The 26,073-nt window shown below is 40.9% G+C and overlaps 1 protein-coding gene across 2 annotated transcripts in view; it reads right to left on the bottom strand.

The window, feature by feature from the left end:
• Nucleotides 1-26,073, bottom strand: part of ANKFN1 (ankyrin repeat and fibronectin type III domain containing 1) — a 193,848-nt gene that overhangs the window by 39,765 nt on the left and 128,010 nt on the right. For both annotated transcript variants that reach the window (XM_068978753.1, XM_068978752.1), the window contains 4 exons: nucleotides 23,511-23,610; nucleotides 23,070-23,202; nucleotides 22,475-22,591; nucleotides 7,951-8,166 (listed from right to left, as the gene is read on the bottom strand). In XM_068978753.1, the coding sequence (XP_068834854.1) occupies nucleotides 7,951-8,166; nucleotides 22,475-22,591; nucleotides 23,070-23,202; nucleotides 23,511-23,610 (566 nt within the window). The remainder of the gene's footprint in view (nucleotides 1-7,950; nucleotides 8,167-22,474; nucleotides 22,592-23,069; nucleotides 23,203-23,510; nucleotides 23,611-26,073) is intronic.

Genomic DNA, 26,073 nt, shown 5'->3' with positions numbered 1-26,073 from the left:
ATTTCAGTTAGTGAGAGTAACAGGTAAATTTTTGTTAGCCTGGTGTGATGAAGGTTGGGTAATGTCCATTGCGGACGCAAGGGAGGGTGGGATCTACTTTCCCAGCTTGTACCCTCTTTTCTTTTTTAACCATGCCCTCTATTTAATTATCTATTTAATTTCTTCCTTCCTCTCTTCTTTTCTGTCTTCCTTCCTTTCTTCTTCCCTCCCTCTCTTCTGTTTTTTTTTTTTTTTTTCCTAACTGCCCTCCCCCCCGCCGTCTTTCTCTTTTTTTTTCTCTACCTTGTGAACTTACGCTTCCCGGCTCAGCCAAATGTCACCTCTTCTACAAAGCCTTCCCTGATATTTCCAGGTAGAATTAATAGCCACTTTGTCTGTGTTTTCATAGTACACTGTTTGTGCTGCTATCAGGCTCTGGTTTAATTCTGCCTTGTATTACCTTGATTTGTTTACATGTCTGTCTCCCTCCCTTCACTGAACTCCTTGAAAGCAAGGACCTTGACTTAATCATTTGTTTTTTCTATAGCACCTAGAAGAGTTCCTGGCACATAGTTGGTGCTGAAAAAATGTTTATTAAATATGAAGTGAGAGGCCCAGACGTAGTGGGGGTCTGGGGCTGGGCCCTGGGGAGAGAACATGTTATGCTGGTGCAGAGGAAGGGGCCACTCATCTTCTCTTCATTGACCAGATATCCTGAGAGCTTGTTAGAGGAGCAACATTAGTTGCTTTTCCATTGACTTTTGTTTGATTGGATAAGGCATGGAAGCTGAATTGTCCAGGGTTAGCAGAGGTCATAAAATGGTGGCCAGTGGCCCAAGATGATACAGGCTGCCAAGAATGTAACGTTTCTGAATTGTTTTCTAACTTTTAAAAAATAAAGCGATTTTATCCCAAATTCTGGACTTTTGACTTCTCTTTAAAAATTGAAAAATACTTCAACATTGGGACCACTTTCTTCCACTGCAATTAGCTGTGGCTGAATAGGGCTGTTCTTCAGATGAGACAAGGGCTCTCCAGGTTACTATAGTCTTTATTACTTCCACTTTTTAATATTGAGATATAACTCATATACCATAAAATTCACTCTTTTAAAGTATAAAATTCAGCAGTTTTTTACTAAAGTCACAGGGTTGTGCAACTATCAGCACTATCTAATTCCAGATTGTTTTCATCATTCCAGAAAGAATCCTTGCATTAACAAGCTGTCATTCCACGGTCCCTCCTCTTCCTGCCTCTGGAACCACTCATCTACTTTCTGTCTCTATGGATTTGCCTGCACTGGGTATTTAATCGTGTAGCATTTTGTGGCTGGCTTTTTAAACTTAGCATAATGTTTTCATCCATGTGAGCATGGATCAGTACTTGACTCATTTTATGGCTGAATACTATTCCATGGTATGAATGTGCCACTTTTGTTTATCCATTTATCAGTTATTGGACGTTTAGGTTGTATCCACTCTTTGGCTGTTGTGAATACTTGTGCTCTGAACACTGATGAACAAGTTTTTGTGTGACCCCAGTTGTTTCTTCAGAGAAGGCAATGGCGCCCCACACCAGTACTCTTGCCTGGAAAATCCCATGGACGGAGGAGCCTGGTGGGCTGCAGTCTATGGGGTCGCGAAGAGTTGGACACAACTGAGCGACTTCACTTTCACTTTTCACTTTCATGCATTGGAGAAGGAAATGGCAACCCACTCCAGTGTTCTTGCCTGGAGAATCCCAGGGACGGGGGAGCCTGGTGGGCTGCCGTCTATGGGGTTGCACAGTGTCGGACATGACTGAAGTGACTTAGCAGTTGTTTCTTATTCTCAGTCCAATTGACTCATTTCCATTAATCTTCCTGATTTCAGTAGTTTTAAACTCCTATGTTAGGTGATCCTAGCAGGCATAGCAGGAATGTGCAGGAAAATAGCAGAAAAGGACAGAAGAGATAGTTGGTCCTGAGCACCTCAGGTGTAAAAAGAAGATCCTGGGTGTCTGGAGGTGACAGGAAATGTCTAAGGAGAACAAGAGAAGGAAAGCAGGGATAGGAGGAAGATAGAGGCAAGCTTCATCACAGCTTCTCTAGGACTACAGTTTTAAAAAGGGTCTAGAGAAAAAGAAGGGGGAGGTGAGTGAAGCATCCCTGCAGATGGGAAGGGCACCAGGCTAGGAGTCAGAAGACCTGTGTCCTGGGCCCACAAGCTCATTTTTGGCTGGTATGACCTTGGTGAGTTCCTTCCCTGAAACCCATAGCTTCATTTATGGATTGGACACAGATTTCCCACTCAGCCTCACTGGGTTTTCATGAGGGTCAAACAGATGTGACAAAGTGTTATAAACTTTAAAGTACAAGCGTCAGAGATTAATCTTCAGAAAAAAACCTCACCTGTGAGGTTTCTAGTTATTGAAGTGACCCCTGAAGGTTATGGTCAGAGAAACTCAGCGCCTGAGAGGGGCGTTTCTGATGGAAATACAGTTGACCCTTAAACAACCTGGGTTTGTATTGTGTGAGTCTACTTATCAGTGGATTTCAGTAAATATGCAAAAATATATATGGAGAATAATGTGTACACTTGTACAAGACTTGGATTGAAGTGGTTAGGCTATCCTTACACAGGCATAAGGTGAGGAATATTTAATGTAAAATTGGTAATGTTTCAGTTTTCTTACTGGTTTATAACTGTGCTTTCAAAGAATTACATCACCATGTCGTATATTTCCTCTCTCATAATTGGAGAAACTGCCTATAAGCCTATCATCGCATTAGATTTTTTTTTTAAAGTAACAGTGCTTCCAATACTGTATTATGAGTGTGACTGTAATACTGTATGACATAAAAATTTCATGACCATTCATTAGCCTATAGGCTAGGCTACTGTGAAACACACATTCATACATACATTGGATTGATTAGGCTACCACAAAGCGATCATACTGCTGCTTCTTTATTATCAACGTGTGAATTATTAGACTCAATAAATAAATATGCATTTCTTTTTCACATTACCTTTTCATTTTTGATGTCTAGCAAGGACAGGAAAGCCTGGCCTGCTGCAGTCCATGGGGTCACAAAGAGTCGGACTTGACTGAGCAACTGAACATCACCAGTTTGTAATAGGTATAACATCTACAGTGTTTTGTATAAGACAGTGTTTTGATAGGTACTGACAGAGGATTCATCTTGTAAAGAGATGATATCAATTTATGGTATCGATAAATACAGTATAGTGATGCTTTTGAACTGTGGTGTTGGAGAAGACTCTTGAGAGTCCTTTGGACTGCAAGGAGATCCAACCAGTCCATTCTGAAGGAGATCAGCCCTGGGATTTCTTTGGAAGGAATGATGCTAAAGCTGAAACTCCAGTACTTTGGCCACCTCATGCGAAAAGTTGACCCATTGGAAAAGACTGATGCTGGAGGGGATTGGGGGCAGGAGGAGAAGGGGACGACCGAGGATGAGATGGCTGGATGGCATCACTGACTCGATGGACGTGAGTCTGAGTGAACTCTGGGAGATGGTGATGGACAGGGAGGTCTGGCGTGCTGCGATTCATGGGGTCACAAAGAGTTGGACACGACTGAGCGACTGAACTGAACTGAACTGGAAGTGTATTTTCTTTTCCTTATGATTTTCTTAATAGCATTTTCTTTTCTCAATCTTATTATAAGAATATACTATATAATACACATAAAATGTGCTAATCAATTATTTATGTTATTGGTAAAGCTCTGGTCAGTGATAGGGTATTAGTAGTTAAATTTTGGAAGAGTCAAAAGTTATATGTGAATTCACTGCTGGAGGTGGGCTTATCGGCACCCCTAACTCCTGTGATGTTTGTTCAAGGGTCAGCTGTGCTTTCATTGCCAGTTACTTTGCTTAGGGGGATTCTGACTTGTCTGTACTAACTCCCTTTTCCTTCCCAGGAAAGTGTGGGAAGGGTTTCTCTTTCCCTTCCAGATACACGAGAGAGGCCTTCTATGAAGGTCTGATACTTGAGAGGGTCAGGAATTTGAATGGGTTAGACCCTGGAAGTTCCCTGGGGCCCTAAAGGATTAGTACATTAGTTGTGGGCCCAGATTGTGTTAAAGACCTTATCTGTTTTAAAAATTCCATTGTGGATCACATAGTCTTTATTTTTAGTCTAAATTTATACAGTTTTTCCTTACTTGTTATGTAAAGGAGAAGAAGTAGTGAAATACTCCAAGGGTTGAATGAACCAGTACCTAAGGTCTGGGAGAGTAGGGATGGGGAGGTGATGAACTGGGTGTGCCCTGAGGAGAACCTAGTATTGGTTGGATTTTTCTGAGTAGAGAAATAATAAAAAATAACTAACAGCTCAGCTATTTAGAATACTAAAAGATGATGCTGTTAAAGTGCTGCACTCAGTATGTCAGCAAATTTGGAAACCTCAACAGTGGCCATATGACTGGAAAAGGTCAGTTTTCATTCCAATCCCAAAGAAGGACAGTGACAAAGAATGTCAACTACCGTACAATTGTGATCATTTCACAAGCTAGCAAGGTCATGTTTAAAATTCTTCAACCTAGGCTTCAGTAGTATGTGAACTAAGATCTCTCAGATGTACAAGCTGGGTTTCAAAGAGACAGAGGAACCAGAGATCAAATAGCCAATATTCACTGGAATATTGGCTATTTGAAAACAAAGGAATTCCAGAAAAACATCTACTTCTGCTTCATTGACTATGTTAAAACCTTTGATTGTGTGGATCACAACAAACTATGGAAAATTCTTGAGAGATGGGAATACTAGGCAGACCACCTTACCTGTCTCCTGAGAAACCTGTATTCAGGTCAAGAAACAATAGTTGGAGCCAGACATGCAATAATAGACTGGTTCAAAATTGGGAAACGTATACAACAAGGCTGTATATTGTCACCCTGTTTATTTAACTTGTATGCAGAGCACATTATTGGAAATGCTGGACTGGATGGCTCACAAGGTGGAATCAAGATTGCCAGGAGAAATATCAATGACAATATGCTGATGATACCACTCTAATGGCAGAAAGTGGAGAGGAACTAAAAAGTCTTTTGAGGGTGAAAGAAGAAAGTGAAAAAGAGGAGAGTAAAAAAGCTGACTTAAAACCCAACTTTAGAAAAGCGAGATCATGGCATCTAATGCCAATTGCTTCATAGCAAATAAAAGGGGAAAAAGTGGAAACAATGGCAGATTTTATTTCCTTGGGCTCAAAAATCACTGCAGATGGTGACTGCAGCCATAAAATTAAATGGCACTTGCTCCTTGGAAGGAAAGCTATGACAAACCTAGACAGTGTATTAAAAAGCAGAGATATCACTTTGCCAACAAAGGTCCATATAGTCAAAGCTATGGCTTTTTCAGTAGTCATGTACAGATGTGAGAGTTGGACTGTAAAGGAAAGGAGTGCTAAAGAATTGATGATTTTGAATTATGGTGCTGGAGAAGACTCTTGAGATTCCCTTGGATAGCAAGGAGATCAAACCAATCAATCCTAAAGGAAATAAATCCTGAATATTTGTTGGAGGGACTGATGCTGAAGCTGCAATACTTTGGCCACCTGATACGAAGAGCTGACTCATTGAAAAAGACCCTGATGCTGGGAAAGATAGAAGGCAAATGGAGAAGAGGGTGACAGAGGATGAGATGGTTGGATAGCATCACCAACTTGATGGACATGAATTTGAGCAAACTCCAGGAGACAGTGAGGGACAGGGAAGCCTGGCCTGCTGTAGTCTGTGGGGTCACAAACAGTCAGACACAACTTAGCGACTGGTCAATAACAACAACAACAGCATTTACTAAGCGTTCACTTTGTGCTGTTCTAATGCTTTATATATTTAACTCATTTAATCCTCATTAGAGACCCATGAAGTAGGTTTTATTTTCAGAAGAGGAAGGACAGGGGGTAAGAAATTAAATAACTTGTTACTAGTGACATAAACAAAAACGGCGGAGTCAAGACTCACACTGTCAGCCTTGTTCCATAGCAGTGCCTCAAAATGCGGTGTGATGAAACAGAAAGAAGCTCAAGCTTCCAATCAGAAGGCCTAGTGGTCATCACTCTAGTGACCCTAAGAAAAAAGAATGGGTCTGTGGCCTGTAATTGTGGGAATTATCCAGCCTCCTTTGGTCAATTCCAAGATCTATCTCTACGTTGAGTTGGTGGGGCTACCTCCTAACGTAATTAAATGTTAAGTCTAAGAGTGATTACCCTAGGGATTTTATTTACCCATTTCCTCTTTAGTGTGAGACCTGTATGGGAAGGAGGGGAGAGAGAAAAAGTAGAAGGAGGAAAAAGGAGAAGTAGGGGGTGGGTGGGAATGACATCAAGCAGGAATGTGCCAGTCAGCGGGGGTAAATTTTCCACTTGGATCTGTGTGGAAACCTGATCTTGCCTCTATTTTTGGTCTCCTCTAACAACTTTTTGCCAGATTGGAATTTTTCTGCACCTGTAACACATTTTTAATGTAATAAGTCTAGGAGAAACCAGGTATTATATCATGCTGGGGCCTGTGATGTGTTTCGTTTCTAGGAGCAAAGGTAGCCCAGACTCCAGTTTATCCCTATAAGGGATTAGTGTATTAGTCACCCTGTAAAAGCTCAATTTATTATGATTTTTTAAATGTTTCTTTTAGCACTTACTTATAAAAGGTGAAAGGGGAACCACGAATGTGTCTGCGTTCTCTGCTCCCACCTACACCTACACATACACACACACACACACACACACACACACACACACACACACACACACACACACACAGCATCACCCTCTATAAATTTCATATGAACCCAAATTCCATGAAACAAAATCCAGAGGTATTGGCTTTGACCAGTTAGCTTACCTTTGCTGTGATGGACTTTATCCTGGTCTGGGCCAGAAAAGTACAGAAAGGTGAGATTATTGTACAAGCCATGCCTCAGTGGAGGATGGACCTAAGTCAGCAGGCTAGTGGTTTAGCTGTTTAGGGTGATCATGTGGGGTTACTGGGTCAAGGCTTAGGTTTGGCTTGTGAGATTGAGCCCTTTCCCATTATTCCAGATTGGCCATCTTGTGGATATATGCCATTGGTTATGTAGGCCTTAAGGCAGTTGTTTCTCCTAGCTTTACCACACAACTGGAGAGCTCTACAGAACTTGTTCTCATCACTGGGTTTAAAAGAAGGAAAAAACAAAACAAAACCACAGCTTGAAGCCCATGTTCGCATAAAGAACATGTGAGGGCACTTCCCTGGTGGTCCAGGGGTTAAGAACCTGCCTTCTAATGCAGGGCATGTGGGTTTGATCCCTGGTCAGGGAGCTGACACCCCACAAGCCGTGGGGCAACTAGACCCAGCAAGACAAACAAGAAAAGAAAAGAGAGTGTGTGAGAGAGAGAGAGAAGAAGAGAGAGAGAGCACCCGAGGTGGTGGGGCGGCATGGAGTGAGCGCGGAGCTTGGAGCGCAAGGCAGCACAAGATTCCAGCTCTGCCATCCAGGCGGGAGGCTGGATCTCAGCTGCCTGGTGTTTGCGTCTCCATGACTATTTAGTTCTCTCTTCCGTCCCCCACTCACCAAAATCCTAACTCCTGCCCCCAAATGTACTGTTAAAACAGCAGGAAGAAGCCTGCTTCCAGCAGAAGATCTGAATTCAGATTTCAGCTCTGCCATTTTCTAGCTGTATGTTTAGGGGCAAATCCAAGTTTGATGGGGCCTGAAAATAACTCCATTTTTGATGCTTTCCTTAAGCAAAAGAGTAGAAAATTATAAATGTGAAGTTGTTAGGGCCTTTGAAGGGGCTTGTAGAAGTGAAGAACTGAAGGATGTTTCTGCATCTTTCCTATGTGTGGAATGCAAACAATGATATGTCTCTGGACCTTTTCTTTCCATTAGTGCATATGTAACTGGCTCTTGGTATATTTCACTAGAGGTTCAATTAAGTGAGTTTGGAACTTTCAATGTTTTGCGAAATTGAAAAGACTACATACCTGGATGGTTATCAGTAAAATGTCTAAGGCTGTTGGCTCCTCGGGTGTTGAGAGAGACTTCCTCTGGCTTTGCAGTTTTGAGATCTGCATCCATTTTCCGTTGAAAAATGAATAGAGCATCTCCACTTCTCTGATGGTGACTATGAGGATGTTTCCATGTCGATCTTTAATGGGTTCATAGTAAACTCTTCCCAAGTTGTGTGTCCCAAGTAAATTCTAGAAACGAACAGATTTCTGGTAGCTTTGATCATGCGCAAACAAAGCAAGATAACTGCACCAAAAGACACTGAATAATTATCTGATGTTTCTGAGAAGCTGTTTTGTTGTTGTTAAGCAGATTTAAACTTAGAATATGTAGCATCATAGAAATGTACTTAACAGACGCTCAAAGAAAATGTCTTTACCATAAGCCTGCGAAGATTATAGCAAGAGGCACAAAAATTATGTTTTTTTAAGCAAATTTAATGTCTGTAAATATCTCTTACCCACATAGACACACCAGCACATAAACCTCAGTTACCAGCACTTGAAGAGAATCCCAGATGTTTTAAAGAAAAATGCCTGATATTTCAAGTATGCTACTTGTGGAGTTTTCAAGAGATCTACAGTAAGCTGGTATGAAGTGGGGTTGTTCAAAATGAAGAAGTGAATTGACAATGTAGCACATTGTACAGGTCCCCAAATGACTGCACATTCCCTTCAAGATACTTTAATTGGAAGATTGGCCTGGTTTGACTTATCTGCATTTCAGAGAGTTCTATTTATTTAAAAATTTGTTGAAATTGTTTGTGAGCTAGGTCAACAAGGTAGACAATACTTTTAGAAAGGTAAGAAGAGAAGGATGCCGCATTAAATTTTGGAGTGGCCCAGGCAGATGTTATTAAAATAAGCAATTTTACACGTGTGCAAAGCTTAAAGATTTTTAACTTAGAGCAGTAGATGAATAGGATAAAATCTCCCTTTCCTTTGAATATCTATGGTTTTTTTAAAATTATTAATCATCTCAGAGCTTAGCTGTGATTTTTGTGAGCTCATATAAGTGCTGATGAGATAGCCTGTTAGCAGGAGAGCAAAAGTAGAACTTGAATTTGTATAAGTAATTAGGATGACCTAAAAATAAATGAGCCAGCTGATCAGTATCCACATTTACAAAAACACTGGAATGATCCTCATAGGTAGGCACTGTGTCTTTCTCTTCTTCTTAATTTACAAGGGCAGAATGCATATTGATAAATAAGAAATTTCATAAATAATTGTTGACATTATAAAAATTCATTTGGCAGGCTTACTATTTTAAAAAATGGCCTAACTACTCAGTCAGATTATTGCTTTCCAACAATTAACTTATATATCATAGGGAAATAACTGGGTAAGGCTCTTACTACAGCCTTATATATAAAGCAGTTTGCTGCAAGGTCATACTGGCTTAATCAGCAGTGGCATGCTGGTAAACAGGCCATCAAAAAAAAAAGTCCGGATATATAGAATATGCCAATTTTTGTGATGTAAATACTCCCACAATATTTTATTTCATGTTATCAAAAGTTTGATAGCAGGCTTTGAAAAGTTCTGAATACTTAACAGCTGTCTCTTCTAAGTGAGTACAAGTTGACTCCAGCACATTACTGCTGTTAAGTTTTTAGTTATCCTGGTATTGAGTTTCAGGCTGGCTGCTGTTCATTAACACTTAGACTTTTGAAAAATGACTTACTCTTTCTGGCCCCGAGCTTCATCAGCTAAAATTAAGAGTCCTTATAGCTCAGACATCCCTTATGCTAATCCTTACCTTAGAGAGTAATGGATTAAATCAAGCAATGTATGAGGAAGTATTTTGTACACTCTCAAGCTTGATACAGGTAGATAGGGTATAGGCTTTCTTTACTGCTCCGACTGGAAAACAACACTTACTTGTTTTTAAGATTCAGCTCAGGTTTCACCTCCTTTGGGAGGAATTTCTCAACTCTTATAGGTAGAATTTAGCATCTCCTCTTTTGTCCCTTGCTGTTTCTGGTACCAACTTGCATCTTAGCACGACCCTGGCTCTCCTGTGTATTGATGTGAATGTCGTGAGATCCATCTCTTTTTCTCTGGGTTCCTTGCACAGTGCCTGGTACATAGCAATAGCTCAAGAAGTTTTTGTTGTCTGAATTCACATATTATCATTAGGACACTGGAAAATATGATTTGCTTTGGTGGGTGGGTAGACATTGAATGAGATGATCATTTCATTTAGGCAGAGTTATTATCATTGGTCCACTGTTAGCTTTGGATGTGTTGACTAAGAGACTAAACAAGAAAGCACTAAAAATCTTTCTGAAATTCTATGTTGATAGTTAATTGAATTAGATAGTTAGCTCTGGGAAGAGCCCAACGTAAAAGAAGAATATCCTTGTGAAAGTAAATTGCAGCCATATAAAGGGGCGAATGTGGGGTTCTTTAGAGCCTAAAGGAAAAACAGACCATGTTAATACCTGTCGTGCTATGCAGTCAGGACTAGCAGATCTGGGAACCCTGAGGATTCTACACGGTAAAGAGCCATATGATGGCTCACCGGCAAGCATCTAGGGTGTAACCACAGCACATCGCAGGGGTGTCAGTAAGCCCTAGACAGATGCAGAATACTTAAAGATCTTTATTCAGTTTGCAGTGCCACAGGAAGTTGAAGGATGTCTGGAATAAGATATGAAGGCCTGGAAAATAATAAAATTTGGGGAAAACCCTTTTGCCCGCACCTTGAAAAATGAAAAAGACATAATATTCATGAATTGTTACCTGGTTTTAGCTCATTAACACTTATTTCTAAAAGCTGTGGAAAAGGAATCTAAAAAAAATTGTCGAAATTAATTTATTTACAAAACAGAAATAGAGTCACAGATGTAGGGAGCAAACTTATAGTTACCAAGGGGGAAAAGATAGGGAGAGATAAATTGGGAGATTGGGATTGGCATATACACACTTCTATATATAAAAATAGATAACTAATAAAGACAAGATCTAGAATATGGCGCAAGGAACTCCACTCAGTATATTTTAATGACCTATATAGGAAAAGGGAATGGCAAGCCACTCCAGTATTCTTGCCTTGAGAACTCCATGAACAGTAGGAAAAGGCAAAATGATAGGATACCAAAAGAGGAACTTCCCAGGTCAATAGGTGCCCAATATGCTACTGGAGATCAGTGGAGAAATAACTCCAGAAAGAATGAAGGGATGGAGCCAAAGCAAAAACAATACCTAGTTGTGGATGTGACTGGTGATAGAAGCAAGATCTGATGCTGTAAAGAGCAATATTACATAGGAACCAGGGATGTCAGGTCCATGAATCAAGGCAAGTTGGAAGAGGTCAAACAAGAGAAGGCAAGGGTGAACGTTGACATTCTAGGAATCAGCGACCTAAAATGGGTGAATTTAACTCAGATGACCATTATATCTACTACTGTGGGCAGGAATCCCTCAGAAGAAATGGAGTAGCCATCATGATCAACAAAAGAGTCCGAAATGCAGTACTTAGATGCAATCTCAAAAACGACAGAATGATCTCTGTTCGTTTTCAAGGCAAACCATTCAGTATCACAGTAATCCAAGTCTATGCCCCAACCAGTAACACTGAAGAAGCTGAAGTTGAACGGTTTTATGAAGACCTACAAGATCTCTTAGAACTAACACCCAAAAAAGATGTACTTTTCATTCTAGGGGACTGGAATGCAAAAGTAGGAAGTCAAGAAACACCTGGAGTAACAGGCAAATTTGGCCTTGGAATACAGAATGAAGCAGGGCAAAGACTAATAGAGTTTTGCCAAGAAAATGCACTGGTCATAGCAAACACCCTCTTCCAACAACACAAGAGAAGATTCTACACATGGACATCACCAGATGGTCAACACCGAAATCAGATTGATTATATTCTTTGCAGCCAAAGATGGAGAAGCTCTATACAGTCAACAAAAACAAGACCAGGAGCTGACTGTGGCTCAGATCATGAACTCCTTATTGCCAAATTCAGACTTAAATTGAAGAAAGTAGGGAAAACCGCTAGACCATTCAGGTATGACCTAAATCAAATCCCTTATGATTATACAGTGGAAGTGAGAAATAGATTTAAGGGCCTAGATCTGATAGATAGAGTGCCTGATGAACTATGGACTGAGGTTCGTGACATTGTACAGGAGACAGGGATCGAGACCCTCCCCATGGAAAAGAAATGCAAAAAAGCAAAATGGCTGTCTGGGGAGGCCTTACAAATAGCTGTGAAAAGAAGAGAGGCGAAAAGCAAAGGAGAAAAGGAAAGATATAAGCATCTGAATGCAGAGTTCCAAAGAAGAGCAATAAGAGATAAGAAAGCCTTCTTCAGTGATCAATGCAAAGAAATAGAGGAAAACAACAGAATGGAAAAGACTAGAGATCTCTTCAAGAAAATTAGAGATACCAAGGGAACATTTCATGCAAAGATGGGCTCGATAAAGGACAGAAATGGTCTGGACCTAACAGTAGCAGAAGATATTTAGAAGAGGTGGCAAGAATACATGGAAGAACTGTACAAAAAAGATCTTCACGACCCAGATAATCATGATGATGTGATCACTAATCTAGAGCCAGACATCGTGGAATGTGAAGTCAAGTGGGCCTTAGAAAGCATCACTATGAACAAAGCTAATGGAGGTGATGGGATTCCAGTGGAGCTCTTTCAAATCCTGAAAGATGATGCTGTGAAAGTGCTGCACTCAATATGCCAGCAAATTTGGAAAACTCAGCAGTGGCCACAGGACTGGAAAAGGTCAGTTTCATTCCAATTCCAAAGAAAGGCAATGCCAAAGAATGTTCAAACTACCGCACAATTGCACTCACCTCACATGCTAGTAAAGTAATGCTCAAAATTCTCCAAGCCAGGCTTCAGCAATACGTGAGCCGTGAACTCCCTGATGTTCAAGCTGGTTTTAGAAAAGGCAGAGGAACCAGAGATCAAATTGCCAACATCTGTTGGATCATGGAAAAAGCAAGAGAGTTCCAGAAAAACATCTATTTCTGCTTTATTGACTAAGCCCAAGCTTTTGACTGTGTGGATCACAATAAACTGTGGAAAATTCTGAAAGAGGTGGGAATACCAGACCACCTGACCTGCCTCCTGAGAAATCTGTATGCAGGTCAGGAAGCAACAGTTAGAACTGGACATGGAACAACATACTGGTTCCAAATAGGAAAAGGAGTACGTCAAGGCTGTATATTGTCACCCTGCTTATTTAACTTCTATGCAGAGTACATCATGAGAAATGCTGGACTGGAAGAAACGCAATCTGGAATCAAGATTGCTGGGAGAAATATCAATAACCACAGATATGCAGATGACACCACCCTTATGGCAGAAAGTGAAGAGGAGCTAAAAAGCCTCTTGATGAAAGTGAAAGAGGAGAGTGAAAAAGTTGGCTTAAAGTGCAACATTCAGAAAACAAAGATCATGGCATCTGGTCCCAAAAATAGATGGGGAAACAGTGGAAACAGTGTCAGACTTCATATTTTTGGGCTCCAAAATCACTGCAGATGGTGACTGCAGCCATGAAATTAAAAGACGCTTCCTCCTTGGAAGAAAAGTTATGACCAACCTAGATAGCATATTCAAAAGCAGAGACATTACTTTGCCGACTAAGGTCCGCCTAGTCAAGACTATGGTTTTTCCTGTGCTCATGTATGGATGTGAGAGTCGGACTGTGAAGAAAGCTGAGCGCTGAAGAATTGATGCGTTTGAACTGTGGTGTTGGAGAAGACTCTTGAGAGTCCCTTGGACTGTAAGGAGATCCAACCAGTCCATTCTGAAGGAGATCAACCCTGGGATTTCTTTGGAAGGAATGATGCTAAAGCTGAAACTCCAGTACATTGGACACCTCATGGAAGAGCTGACTCATTAAGAAAAGACTCTGATGCTGGGAGAGATTGAGGGCAGGAGGAGAAGGGGACGACAGAGGATGAGATGGCTGGATGGCATCACTGACTCGATGGACGTTAGTCTGACTGAACTCTGGGAGATGGTGATGGACAGGGAGGCCTGGCGCACTGCGATTCATGGGGTCGCAAAGAGTTGGACATGACTGAACGACTGAACTGAACTGATATAGGAAAAGAATCTGAAAAAAGACTGGATATTTATAAGTATATAACTGATTCTCTTTGCTGTACACTTGAAACTAACTCAGTGTTTTAAATCAACTGTACTCCAATAAAAAATTTAAAAACAAAATAAATGAATTCACAAAAATAAAATAAAAGCTGTAGAGGAGGGAAGTTTAATATAACCCAATCTATAATGTCAGATTATTGTTTTTTGAGGATAAGTACTTCAGACATCTCTCAGTGTAGGAGGAAAGTACACCTCTGCCTTTCGGGGCCTCTTCCATTTTCCTAAAAGTAGGGAAAACATTGTGGGTTCTTGGTCACTTACAGGCTTTCTAATCTTTTTTAAATCCAATTGTTGGCAGATACATATCTCTCCTGCTCAGGTAGTATTCATATTTTTTGTGTGTGTGCTCAGTTACTGGGTCACATCTGACTCTTTGTGATCCCATGGACTGTAGCCTGCCAGGCTCCTCTGTCCATGGAATTTTCCAGGCAAGAATACGAGAATGCCATTTCCTACTCCAGGGGATGTTCTCAACCTAAGGATTGAACCTGCATCTCTTGTGTCTCCTGGATTGGCAGGCGGATTCTTTACCACTGTGACTTTACCTTCTTCCAAATAAAGTTTCCTGGGTCAGGAAGATCTGCTGGAAAAGGGCTACCCACTCCAGTATTCTTGGAATTCCTTTGTGGCTCAGCTGGTAAAGAGTCTGCCTGCAATGTGGGAGACCTGGGTTCAATCTTTGGGTTGGGAAGATCCCCTGGAGAAGGGAAAGGCTACCCACTCCAGTATTCTGGCCTGGAGAATTCCATGGGCTGTATAGTCCATGGGATGACAAAGAGCTGGACACAACTGAGTGACTTTTTCACTTCACTTCATTACTAAATAGACTCCGAATGATGCAGAACAGACTTTCACTTTTTCTTTTTAGACTATCATGTACATAATTTGTTCTCTTCAAAATTTTTGTTTGCTTTTTGTAAAATGAATGCATGATAAGATGATGAAATATTGGGAAAAAATGCAGGCTGTGGAGTTGTATATGTCAGAGTTTATAGCCATACTCTGCTATTTCGTATTTGTGGAGCCCTGGGCAAGTTCTTTTCCTTTTCTAGGGCTCAGTTTTATCCTGTGTTAAGTGAATGCCAATAATAGTACTTTCACATTATGGTGTGGTGAAGATAATGAGTATAGTTTGTAAAGAACTTAGCACAGTGCCTGGCATTTACTCTGTTAGGGAAATGAAAGTTGTTGTTTTGTGATTGTTATTTGTTATCATGTATTAAAAAGCCTCCCTATGGAGCAGAAACTGGAAAACAAGGCTCAGAAGGCACAGAAGTTTGCATGTGCTATGATGATGGATTCACAGCCCCCTGAGGGGGAGAAAGATGGTAAGGAAGACCTGTGCGTACCATTGTCAAATGTCTGGGCCACTCTTGAGGAAATGTAAGTCATGGAATGACTTGGTCAGGACCTTTTATTGGCTACTCTGGCAGGAGTATGGAGAATGGATTGGAGGGTGTGAAGACTGGAAGCAGGAGGATGACTTTGGAAGCTTTCGACATAAGTGGGGTAATGAGGCAGTGGTAGTGATGCTGAATGGGAGGGGATTAAAATGAGATATACCATTGGTAAAGCAACAGGGTTTATGTATGGCTGATGCCAATCAAGTTATTTAAGAATGCTGTTTCTCAGAACATTGTAAGAAATGTTAGTTTAGTAAGGAGACCTAAAATATTACATATAAATCTCCCCAAATTTATATTTCTTCCTATTTTGTGGAGTTTTTCCTGTGCCCTGTCACCCTCTGCTCCCCCAAAAAGAGTGGCTTCAGTAGTTCCAGACATTTTCATTTAAAGATCAGTAAGGAACTTGGGCAATATTTCCTACAAAAAAAAGCTGAAAGTGACTTCTATTATTTCAGCACTCAGTGCTTTAGCCTGTGGCGCTGCAAGGGGTAACTATTTTGAGTACTCAAAGGCACTGGTCACTGTGAGGGGCTAGAGAACTATCCAGGTGGTGCCTGTGGCATGAGCTACATTTCTGTAATCCCTGTTCCCTTTGGTCAGATAGAGTATCCTCAAGTGTGATTTTAGGGGTACAGAGGTTGGACTGATACATACATTTATCCAGGAAGTAGGGAAAGAGGATCTGCCACGTGCCACACATGGTGGATATAGTGATAACCAAGACAGAGAATACTCTCAGGGACTCACAGTCCAAGTTGACACTGACCAAAAATGATATGAATAATTAACAGATGGGATTCTGGTCACCATTCTGAATGAAGCATACAAGGTGCTTTGCGAGTGATTCACTTAAGTGGGAGATCAGAGAAAGGCTCCCTGAGGAAGTATAGAAATGAAGCTGAGTAAAGCAATTATCCTTCAATAAAAAATGAATTAATTTTAAAAAATGAAGTTGAGATCTGAAGGATACGTAGGAATTAGTGAGACAAAGAAGCAGATGCAGATTCTAATCGGAGGAAATAGCATTCAAGCTAGCAAAGGAGCCTGAGGCACACCAGGAAGTTGGAAAAATCTGGAAAGTGTGGAGTCATGAAAGCCAAGTGATGTGACCGTTTAAAATTTTAAAATGAATAAGACCATTGTATCAAATGCTACCGAGATGTCAGCCGCAAAGAGGACTTAAAAGTTTCTATCGCATATAGTGAAACTGAAATCACTGGAGGGATGGATGCAAGTTTTTTAGGGGCCAGTACCACACAATTTGGGGGCCCTCTTTAAGATAAAGAATAAAAATTTACAAACATGAAAAGTTAGGTATAAAAGTCAATTTTTAAAAATAAAAGTGAATATTTTAGACTGAGAAAGAAAATCTCCCCCGGTACTGGAGTATTTGGAATTTTTGATCTGGGATTTCTTTAGGCATGCATGCATCCTCGGTCTCTCAGCTGTGTCCAACTCTTTGCAACCCAATGGACTGTAGCCCACCAGACACCTCTGTTCATGGACTTCTATGGGCAAGAATACTGGAGTGGGTTGCCATTTCCTTCTCCAGGGCATCTTCCCAACCCAAGGATTCAATCCTGTGTCTTCTGCATTGCAGGCAGATTTTTTTTTTTTACCACCGAGCCACCTGGGAAGCCCTTTCTTTAGGCAGTTTACCAGAAATGCTTGCTGGTTGTAACTCAGCTTCCCCTCCCTAAGCACTCTACAGCTCCCCCACCCACGGGAGATCACGCAAGTGAGGGACCCTGAAGCTCAAGATTTATGAACGCCATCTGCCTCTGATTATTGGTGGCCTGAGAGAGCAGTTTGGTAGGCATGATGATAGTAAAATCAGGGAGAAAGCTTGGAACTAAATGGGAAGTGAGGACATGAATGGAGAAAGAGAACGTTGGCTACTCTTTCAAGTTTGGGTGTAAGGAGGAGAAGAGTGATCGTAGTTGAAGAACGGAGTGAAGAGCTGAAATCTAGAGCGCATGTGACAGATGAGCCTTTGGTAAGAGGAGTGAGACTTTGTCTGCTGGAATGGGGGGAAGGAAGAGGAATTGGTGTCAGTGCGAGGAGGCTTTGCAATTTGGTCGTAGACAAATAATTATTTCCCATTTATGTTCTTAAAGAGTTATACAGTAAAGTATATCCTGATGTGGGGATGGAAAGTGTGGGGAAGGGGAAGGGATGTGGTAGAATGAAGAACGTTTCAAATAGTTGCCTTGTAATTTGGGAAAGTGAATTTAGTAGAGAAATGGAACGTGATCAGTAGGGAACACTATACGTGAAAATTGTAGTAACGACATAAAACATAAAGCCAATCACACCCTTGCCCCTGTTTAGTAATTTTATTTTATTTTTTAATGCAGCAGTGAGCAACTTCTCCAGGATAGTGAATGCGTGTTGGATTTGTCCAGGCTTGGATCTTTTCCAAATAAATAATGTGGAGGGAGAGAGTGGCCAGAAATTTAGAGGATTTTCAAGGGGGTAATTATTATGGGCCAAATAATCTAAGTTAGACAAAGAGCCAAATGACCTCAGAAAAGGGCAGATGCATTACGAAAAGTGACGGGGGCCAGGATATTGGGGGACCGAATCCAAGAGCTACTTCAATGGAAGTAATAGTTGAGTAGGGCACACTGATCATTACGGCTTCTCTCTAGCCCCTCCGTGTTTAAATGCAATGACTTGTGACAGCCTAGTCCTTCTCTGATATTAGATGAAGATGTTCTGGGAAGAGTCTAATAAACATAAAATAAAGAGCCCCATTTGAAATTCTAAAGTTGTTCAGTCTGTAATCTAAACATGCCTGGGTTGTATGGTAGGCTAATAGGAGGGTCTGCTAAGGACTCCTGAGAAAGAACTTTACTAAGGGACCAAGGGGCCTACTGAAAATGAAATTTATCCTAAACAAAGAGCTGTTTTTGAGGTATAGTGGCTTAGTCCAGTTATAGCTGGTCAGTGATGAGAGGAAAAGCCTCTTTGAATTTAGCACAGTCATCATGGCCCGACTCCAAGAACATCTTGAGTTGAAGGAAAAGATTATGCAATCAAGAGTGAGTTGAACTTGCACTGGCCATCATCTATTTTACATATGGTAATGTATATGTTTCAGTGCTATTCTCTTAATCATGGCACCCTTGTCTTCTCCCACTGAGTCCATATTCTCTTCCTTACATCCATGACTCCTTTGCTGCCCTGCGTGCAGGATCATGGTTACTGTCTTTCCAGATTCCATATATATACAGCAGGGCACCCAAAGCTGGTGCTCTGTGACAACAGGCATAGGGTGGGGAGGGAGATGGGGGGGGGATTCAGGATCGGGGGAACATATGTATACCTGCAGCCAATTCATGTTGATGTATGGAAAAAAAAATCACAATATTGTAACTATCCTCCAATTAAATAAATTAATGAAAAAAAGCGTGAGTTGAAATTGAGAGCACTTTTTTTTTTAGACCTTACTGAAGACACCAGCTAAAAACAAAGGCGAAAAGGAAAGGTATACCCATTTGAATGAAGAGTTTCAAAGAATAGCAAGGAGAGATAAGAAAGCCTTCCTCAGCGATCAGTGAAAGAAATAGAGGAAACAACAGAATGGGAAAGACTAGAGATCTCTTCAAGAAAATTACAGATATCAAGGGACTATTTCATGCAAACATAGGCACAATAAAGGACAGAAATGATATGGACCTAACAGAGCAGAAGATATGAAGAAGAGGTGGCAAAAATACACAGGAAACTATACAAAAAAGATCTTCATGACCCAGATAACCACGATGGTGTGATCACTCACCTAGAGCCAGGCATCCTGGAATGCAAAGTCAAGTGGGCCTTAGGAAGCATCACTACAAGCAAAGCTAGTGGAGGTGATGGAACTCCAGTTGAGCTACTTGAAATCCTAAAAGCTGATGCTGTGAAAGTGCTGCACTCAATACACCAGCAAATTTGGAAAACTCAGCAGTGGCCACAGGACTGGAAAATTCAGTTTTCATTCCAATTCCAAAGAAAGGCAATGCCCAAGAATGCTCAAACTACCACACAATTGCACTCATCTCACATGCTGGTAAAGTAATGCTCAAAATTCTCCAAGCCAGGCTTCAACAGTACATGAACTGTAAACTTGCAGATGTTCAAGCTGGATTTAGAAAAGGCAAAGGAACCAGAGATCAAGTTACCAACATCTGTTGGATCATCAAAAAAGCAAGAGTTCCAGAAAAACATTTACTTCTGCTTTATTGGCTATGCCAAAGCCTTTGATTGTGTGGATCACAATAAACTGTGGAAAATTCTGAAAGAGGTGGGAATACCAGACCACCTGACCTGCCTCCTGAGAAATCTGTATACAGGTCAAGAAGCATCAGTTAGAACTGGACATGGAATAACAGACTGGTTCCAAACTGGGATAGGAGTATGTCAAGGCTGTGCATTGTCACTGTGCTTATTTAACTTACATGCAGAGTACATCATGAAAAATGCTGGGCTGGAAGAAGCACAAGCTGGAATCAAGATTGCTGGGAGAAATATCAACAACCTCAGATATGCAGATGATACCACCCTTATGGCAGAAAGTGAAGAGGAACTAAAAAGCCTCTTGATGAAAGTGAAAGAAGAGAGTGAAAAAATTGGCTTAAAACTCAACGTTCAGAAAATGAAGATCATGGCATCTGGTCCCATCACTTTATGGCAAATAGATGGAAACAGTGACAGACTTTATTTTTGGGGACTCCAAAATCACTGCAGATAGTGACTGCAGCCATGAAATTAAAAGACGCTTGCACCTTGGAAGAAAAGCTATGACCAAACTAGACAGCATGTGAAAAAGCAGAGGCATTTCTTTGCTGACAAAGGTCAATCTAATCAAAGCTAAGGTTTTCCCAGTAGTCATGTATGGATGTGAGAGTTGGACTATAAATTAAGCTGAGCACCAATGAATTGATGCTTTAAAACTGTGGTGTTGAAGAAGGCTCTTGAGAGTCCCTTGGACTGCAAGGAGATCCAACCAGTCTATCCTAAAGGAAATCAACCCTGAATATTAATTGGAAGGACTGATGCTGAAGCTGAAACTCCAATACTTTGGCCACCTGATGTGAAGAACTGACTCACTGGAATAGACCCTAAAGCTGGGAAAGATTGAAGGTAGGAGAAGTGGGTGACAGAGAAGAAGATGGTTGGATGGCATTACCAACTCAATGGACATGAGTTTGAGTAAATTCTGGGAGGTGGTGATGAACAGGGAGGCCTGGCGTGCTGCGATTCATGGGGTCACAAAGAGTCGGACACGACTGAGTGACTGAACTGAACTGAAGACACAAGACAGTAAACCACCTACGCAATGGAATATAGCACAGAAGGTTTAAGAGTTACCTTTCAGAATTTGTTATAATATCAAGACAATAATTATTATTTCAAGGAGTTAAATTATTGCATGGGTCAAGAAATGAAATTCCTGTAATTGCAGGTAGGGGTGAAGCTGTGGAAAATTTTTGTTATTATGACTCTCTTTTTATGCTTTGGATGATATGGCCTGGCCAAACACAGCTTATGCAGATTCCTGTTATATATATTTCTGGAGATTATGTAACTGACAGCTTTGTAGGTAGATACCTATCACTGTAAGTGAAAGTGTTCTTTGCTCAGTCATGTCCTACTCTTTGCGACCCCATGGACTGTAGCCTACCAGGCTCCTCTGTCCATGGAATTCTCCAGGCAAGAATACTGGAGGGGGTTGCCATGCCCTCCTCCAGGGGATCTTCCTAACCCAGGGATTGAACCTGGATCTTCTGCATTGCAGGCAGATTTTTTACTGTCTGAGCTACCAGGAATTGATGCTTTCAAACTGTGGTTCTGGAGAGGACTCTTGAGAGTCCCTTGGACTGCAAGGAGATCAAACCAGTTAATCCTAAAGGAAATCAACCCTGCATATTCATTGGAAGAACTGGTGCTGAAGCTCCAATATTTTGGCCACCTGATGCGAAGAACTGTCACATTGGAAAAGACCCTGATGCTGGGGAAGACTGAGGGCAAGAGGAGAAGGGGGTGACTAGGATGAGATGGTTGGATGGCATCACTGACTCATTGGACACTAGTTTGAGCAAACTCCAGGAGATAATGAAGGACAGGGAAGCCTGGTGTGCTGTAGTTCATGGGGTCACAAAGAGTTGGACACGACCCAGCAACTGAACAACATCAACAACCCATCTCTGATAAAGCCTCATCGATACCTTAAAGATCCTAATTCTATGTAGCAGAGGTTTTCTTGTGCTAAGAACCACAAATTCAGATAATATTGAAACAAAAACAAAACAATGAAAGGGAAACCCAGAAATGCCTGGCTAGAATTCAATGTCATTTCTAAGAGGAGCTCTGTAACCGACAAAGATTCTTGTAGGGCTTGGAGATATGATCTGATTGGGTTAATAGTACAGAAGGGTTAAATTCAGAATGAAAGATAAGTTTTTAAGTTTTTTTTTAAATTATTAAAAAGGTATGCAGATAGATTTGTTTTCCCATAACATCAAGCCAAGAAACTCTTTAAAATATCCGAGGGTCTCTTTTTCCATCTCTGTACACTCATATAGATCCACAGGATGCCAAAACATCCAGAACTCAACAGAGCTAATCAAACTCTTATTGTGCAAATGGTGAAACTCAGATCCAGAAAGCAGAAATGAGTTGACCGATTAACATCAGATCCAGAATTCAGGTCTCTTTACTCCTTGTTTACTTCTAGATTCTTCAAGATAAACCTCTATTCCTCTCCCAGGAGAGTGCCAAAAGCACAGGTTCACTACAAAGACAGGTATACAGCTCAGAGTATCTGAGAAGACTTAATATGTCTAAGGATCTAAAACAGCAAGGAGCCCACCCTTTCCCTTTTCAGGTGGGACTGGTAACTTAACTGACATGTGTTTCCAAAATTTCCTTGGAGGTCTCGGTTGAAACCTAGGTTGCCCCTCACCTGTAGCTGGGCTGTTGCTGCAAGCATCTTCTGCCGAGTTTGTAGTACTGTGGACGAGGACATGGAGATAGGTACGCTTTGCCTCAACCACCTTATATCTTCCCACATACAAGACAGCTGCAAAAGAAGTCACGAGGTCATATCATCATCCAAGCCAGTGCGTGATTTAGGTTGTGGCATCAAAGCGAAGCAGGGGGAGGGAAACCTGACGCCCGATGTTTGTTCTCCAGTCCATTTTCAGATACATGCAGAACAACTTTTTGTTCTCTGTCCAATTGGAAAAAGATCTGAATGTTAATGAAACAATCAGATCCCCATTTTAGTCTTTGCCAAATGATCCCATAACTCAGAATAGTGGAGACACAATCTGACAGGATGGAGGCTTCTTTGCTTTGAAAATGTAGTGTAGATACTATTTTAGCATTTCTAATGACAAAGGGCATATTGGGCCAGAAAGAGACCATTGAAATAATTTACTCCCACTCCAATATTTTGCTCACAGGAGACTCCTCAACTTCTCAACTAAAGTTTTAAAGATTTATGTGAGGTACTGTTGGTGCAAAGTGGGGAAGAACAAAATTAGAACTCAGGATACCTTTGTGAACCACAGAAAATCTTGTGTAATGGAACTGGTGTGAGAGTCATCTATTTCAACAATCGGTATTTGATCTTCGTTGGTGACTAACATATTGTCTTTGTAATAAAATATAACAGCTATGTAGAGTCCCCTAAAAAGAAAAAGCAAAATAAAAATTGTCCTCAACCATCTTCTCCAAACCTGAATCATGGAAATAATATTTTTGGGCATGACAAATGATAATTTAAAATATACCTATGAAAATATTCCTGTTAAGTACCACACATTTATTGGCTAGAATTCAAAGAAATGACTCTTTTGTCCAGATTCTCAGAAGAAAGGTGAATTTTATATTCTTTTAATAATAAAACAGAAATATTTACCGAGTTTCCACTCAGAACCAAAATCAGTAGATTCCTGAGATGCAAAGACTTCCTGGAAAAACTACAAAGGACCCACCGTTTCAAGGTCTTCACAAACTTGTTTGAGGAATGGAATAGGTGTTTCAGGCTCCTAGAGACTGACTGCTTACGGCCCGAGGTTTGCAATTTTGAACTTTCTGGAACACAGGAAGAAAATACAGTGTAAATTTCACTGGAAGAAGAGCACTCTCAGAGCCTTCTTCCCATCTTTTTGCCTATCTCACCCCTGTCTTCTCGGTGCACTTATATTCAGTTTCAGAGGGACTCAGCTCATTCACTTTGTCCAGAAGCTTCTGTATCTTGAGATGCCAGTAGTTAACTCAGTTAATGAATAGCTCCTCAAAAATGTTGAAGATGAGTAACGTTTATAACTCCAGGGGCAATCACGCAGGTGTTTTGTTTCTATCCTCCTTATTTATTATGAGGTGGGATAAAAAGAAGTAGAATCAACTTTTGTCCCCGGCCCATATTGCCTTTTAATATTCACTTCTCAGTGTTGGCAAAACTCTTATTTAGACTACATATTCCATTAATTTTTTTATCATAAAATAAATATAGGCACATTACAGGAAGTCTGGAGCATAGAACATGAACAAAACCCCACACATGACATCCTGCCACTTCAGCAGAACCATTGCTAATATTCTGGGGTAGTTTTTGTTTTTGTTTCCAGTGTGTATGTTGGCTTACAAAAATAGCTGTAGGCATGGTTAACATCCTCATTATTCAGAAGAAGATACTGACAGAGAGAGGTTAAGTGGTTTGTCTAAAATAAAAAAAATCCAGTACCCAGAAGAATACATTTATTTACTGGACAAATATTTATTGAGACACTGCTGTATGTTAGGTTCTGTGGTTACTGTGATGAGCAAATCACCCATTGCTTCTGTTTAGCTCTTTTATTTACAATCTGGAGCTCTCACTGATAAAAGTAGTACCATTGAAACATATACATTACCATATGTAAAATGACAGCTGGTGGGAAGTTGGCGTATAATACGGGGAGCTCAGTGATAACCTAGTGATAGGTTATCTGATGCTATCTGTGATAACCTAGAGGAGTAGAATGGGGTAGGGGGTGGGAGGGAGGTTCAAGAGGGAGGGGACATATGTATATTTATGGCTGATCCATGTTGCTATATGGCAGAAACCAACACAACATTGTAAAGCAATTATCCTTCAATTAAATGAAACAGTTGTAGATTTCCTGTAACAGTATTTGCAAACAGCGCTCCCTAAAGCTGTGCTAGATGGTCACTGATTTAATCCTTAAGCATGATTAACGAAGGGAAGATGAGGTTGTTGGGGTCGTCACCAAACTCTTGACAGACTTGTTACTGGGGATGCGAACAGTCTATCACTGCTCTTAGACATGGAAACCTGGGCAGATGGTTTGTACCTGAGGCCCAGTGTGGCTCTGCCTGTGATCCTATAGGACAAGTTAGGAATGAGCTGACTGATGCAAGCTTTCACGCCAGCTTCAAGCTTGTGCTGATAGTGGTTAGTCCTGCCAGGACAAAGCAAAAGCATTTTCTTTTAACTTGAACATGAATTTGGCTGGTCATATCCTACTTGAAATGCTGCTGGGAGTCCTGATTAAAGGCAGCATACTGAACATATCCATCACATGCTACTCTCTTCCAAACCTTACTAAAAGCAGAGTTGTTGTTGTTGTTCACTCATTCAGTCATGTCTGACTCTTTGTGACCCCATGGATTGCAGAATGCCAGGCTTCCCTGTCCTTCACCATCTCCTGGAGTGTGCTCAATGTCCATTGAGTCGGTGATGCCATCCAACCATCTCATTCTCCGTCATCCCCTTCTCCTGACTTCAATCTTTCCCAGTATCAGTGTCTTTTCTAATGAGTTAGCTCTTTGCATCAGGTGGCCAAAGTACTGGAGCTTCAACTTCAGCATCAGTCCTTCCAGTGAATATTCAGGGTTGATTTCCTTTAGGATAGACTGGTTCGATCTCCTTGCAGTCCAAGGGACTCTCAAGAGTCTTCTCTAATACCACAGTTCAAAAGCATCAGTTCTTCAGCACTCAGCCTTCTTTATGGTTCAATTCTCACATCCATACATGACTACTGGAAAAACCATAGCTTTGACTAGATGGACCTTTGTCAGCAAAGTAATGTCTCTGCTTTTTGACATGCTGCTTAGGCTGGTCATAGCTTTTCTTCCAAGGAGCAAACATCTTTTAATTTCATAGCTGCAATCTCCATCTGCAGTAATTTTGGAGCCCCCCAAAATAAAGTCTGTCACTGTTTCCATTGTTTCCCCATCTATTTGCCATGATCTTCGTTTTGTGAATGCTGAGTTTTAAGCAAGCTTTTTCTCTCTCTTCTTTCATCTTCATCAAGAGGCCCTTTAGTTCCACTTCGCTTTCTGCCATAAGGATGGGGTCATCTACATATCTGAGGTTATTGGTATTTCTCCTGGCAATCTTGATTCCAGCTTTTGCTTCATCTAGCCTGGCATTTCGCATGATGTATTCTGTATATAAGTTAAAGCTGGGTGACAATATACAGACTGTATGTATTCTTTCCCTAATTTGCAACCAGTCCAATGTTCCATGTCCAGTTCTAACTGTTGCTTCTT

The sequence above is a fragment of the Capricornis sumatraensis genome, chromosome 8 (assembly GCF_032405125.1).
Source record: "Capricornis sumatraensis isolate serow.1 chromosome 8, serow.2, whole genome shotgun sequence".
Taxonomy (NCBI): Eukaryota; Metazoa; Chordata; class Mammalia; order Artiodactyla; family Bovidae; genus Capricornis; species Capricornis sumatraensis.
Note: the sequence above shows the minus strand (reverse complement) of the source record. Positions and strands in the feature narration are given on the sequence as shown.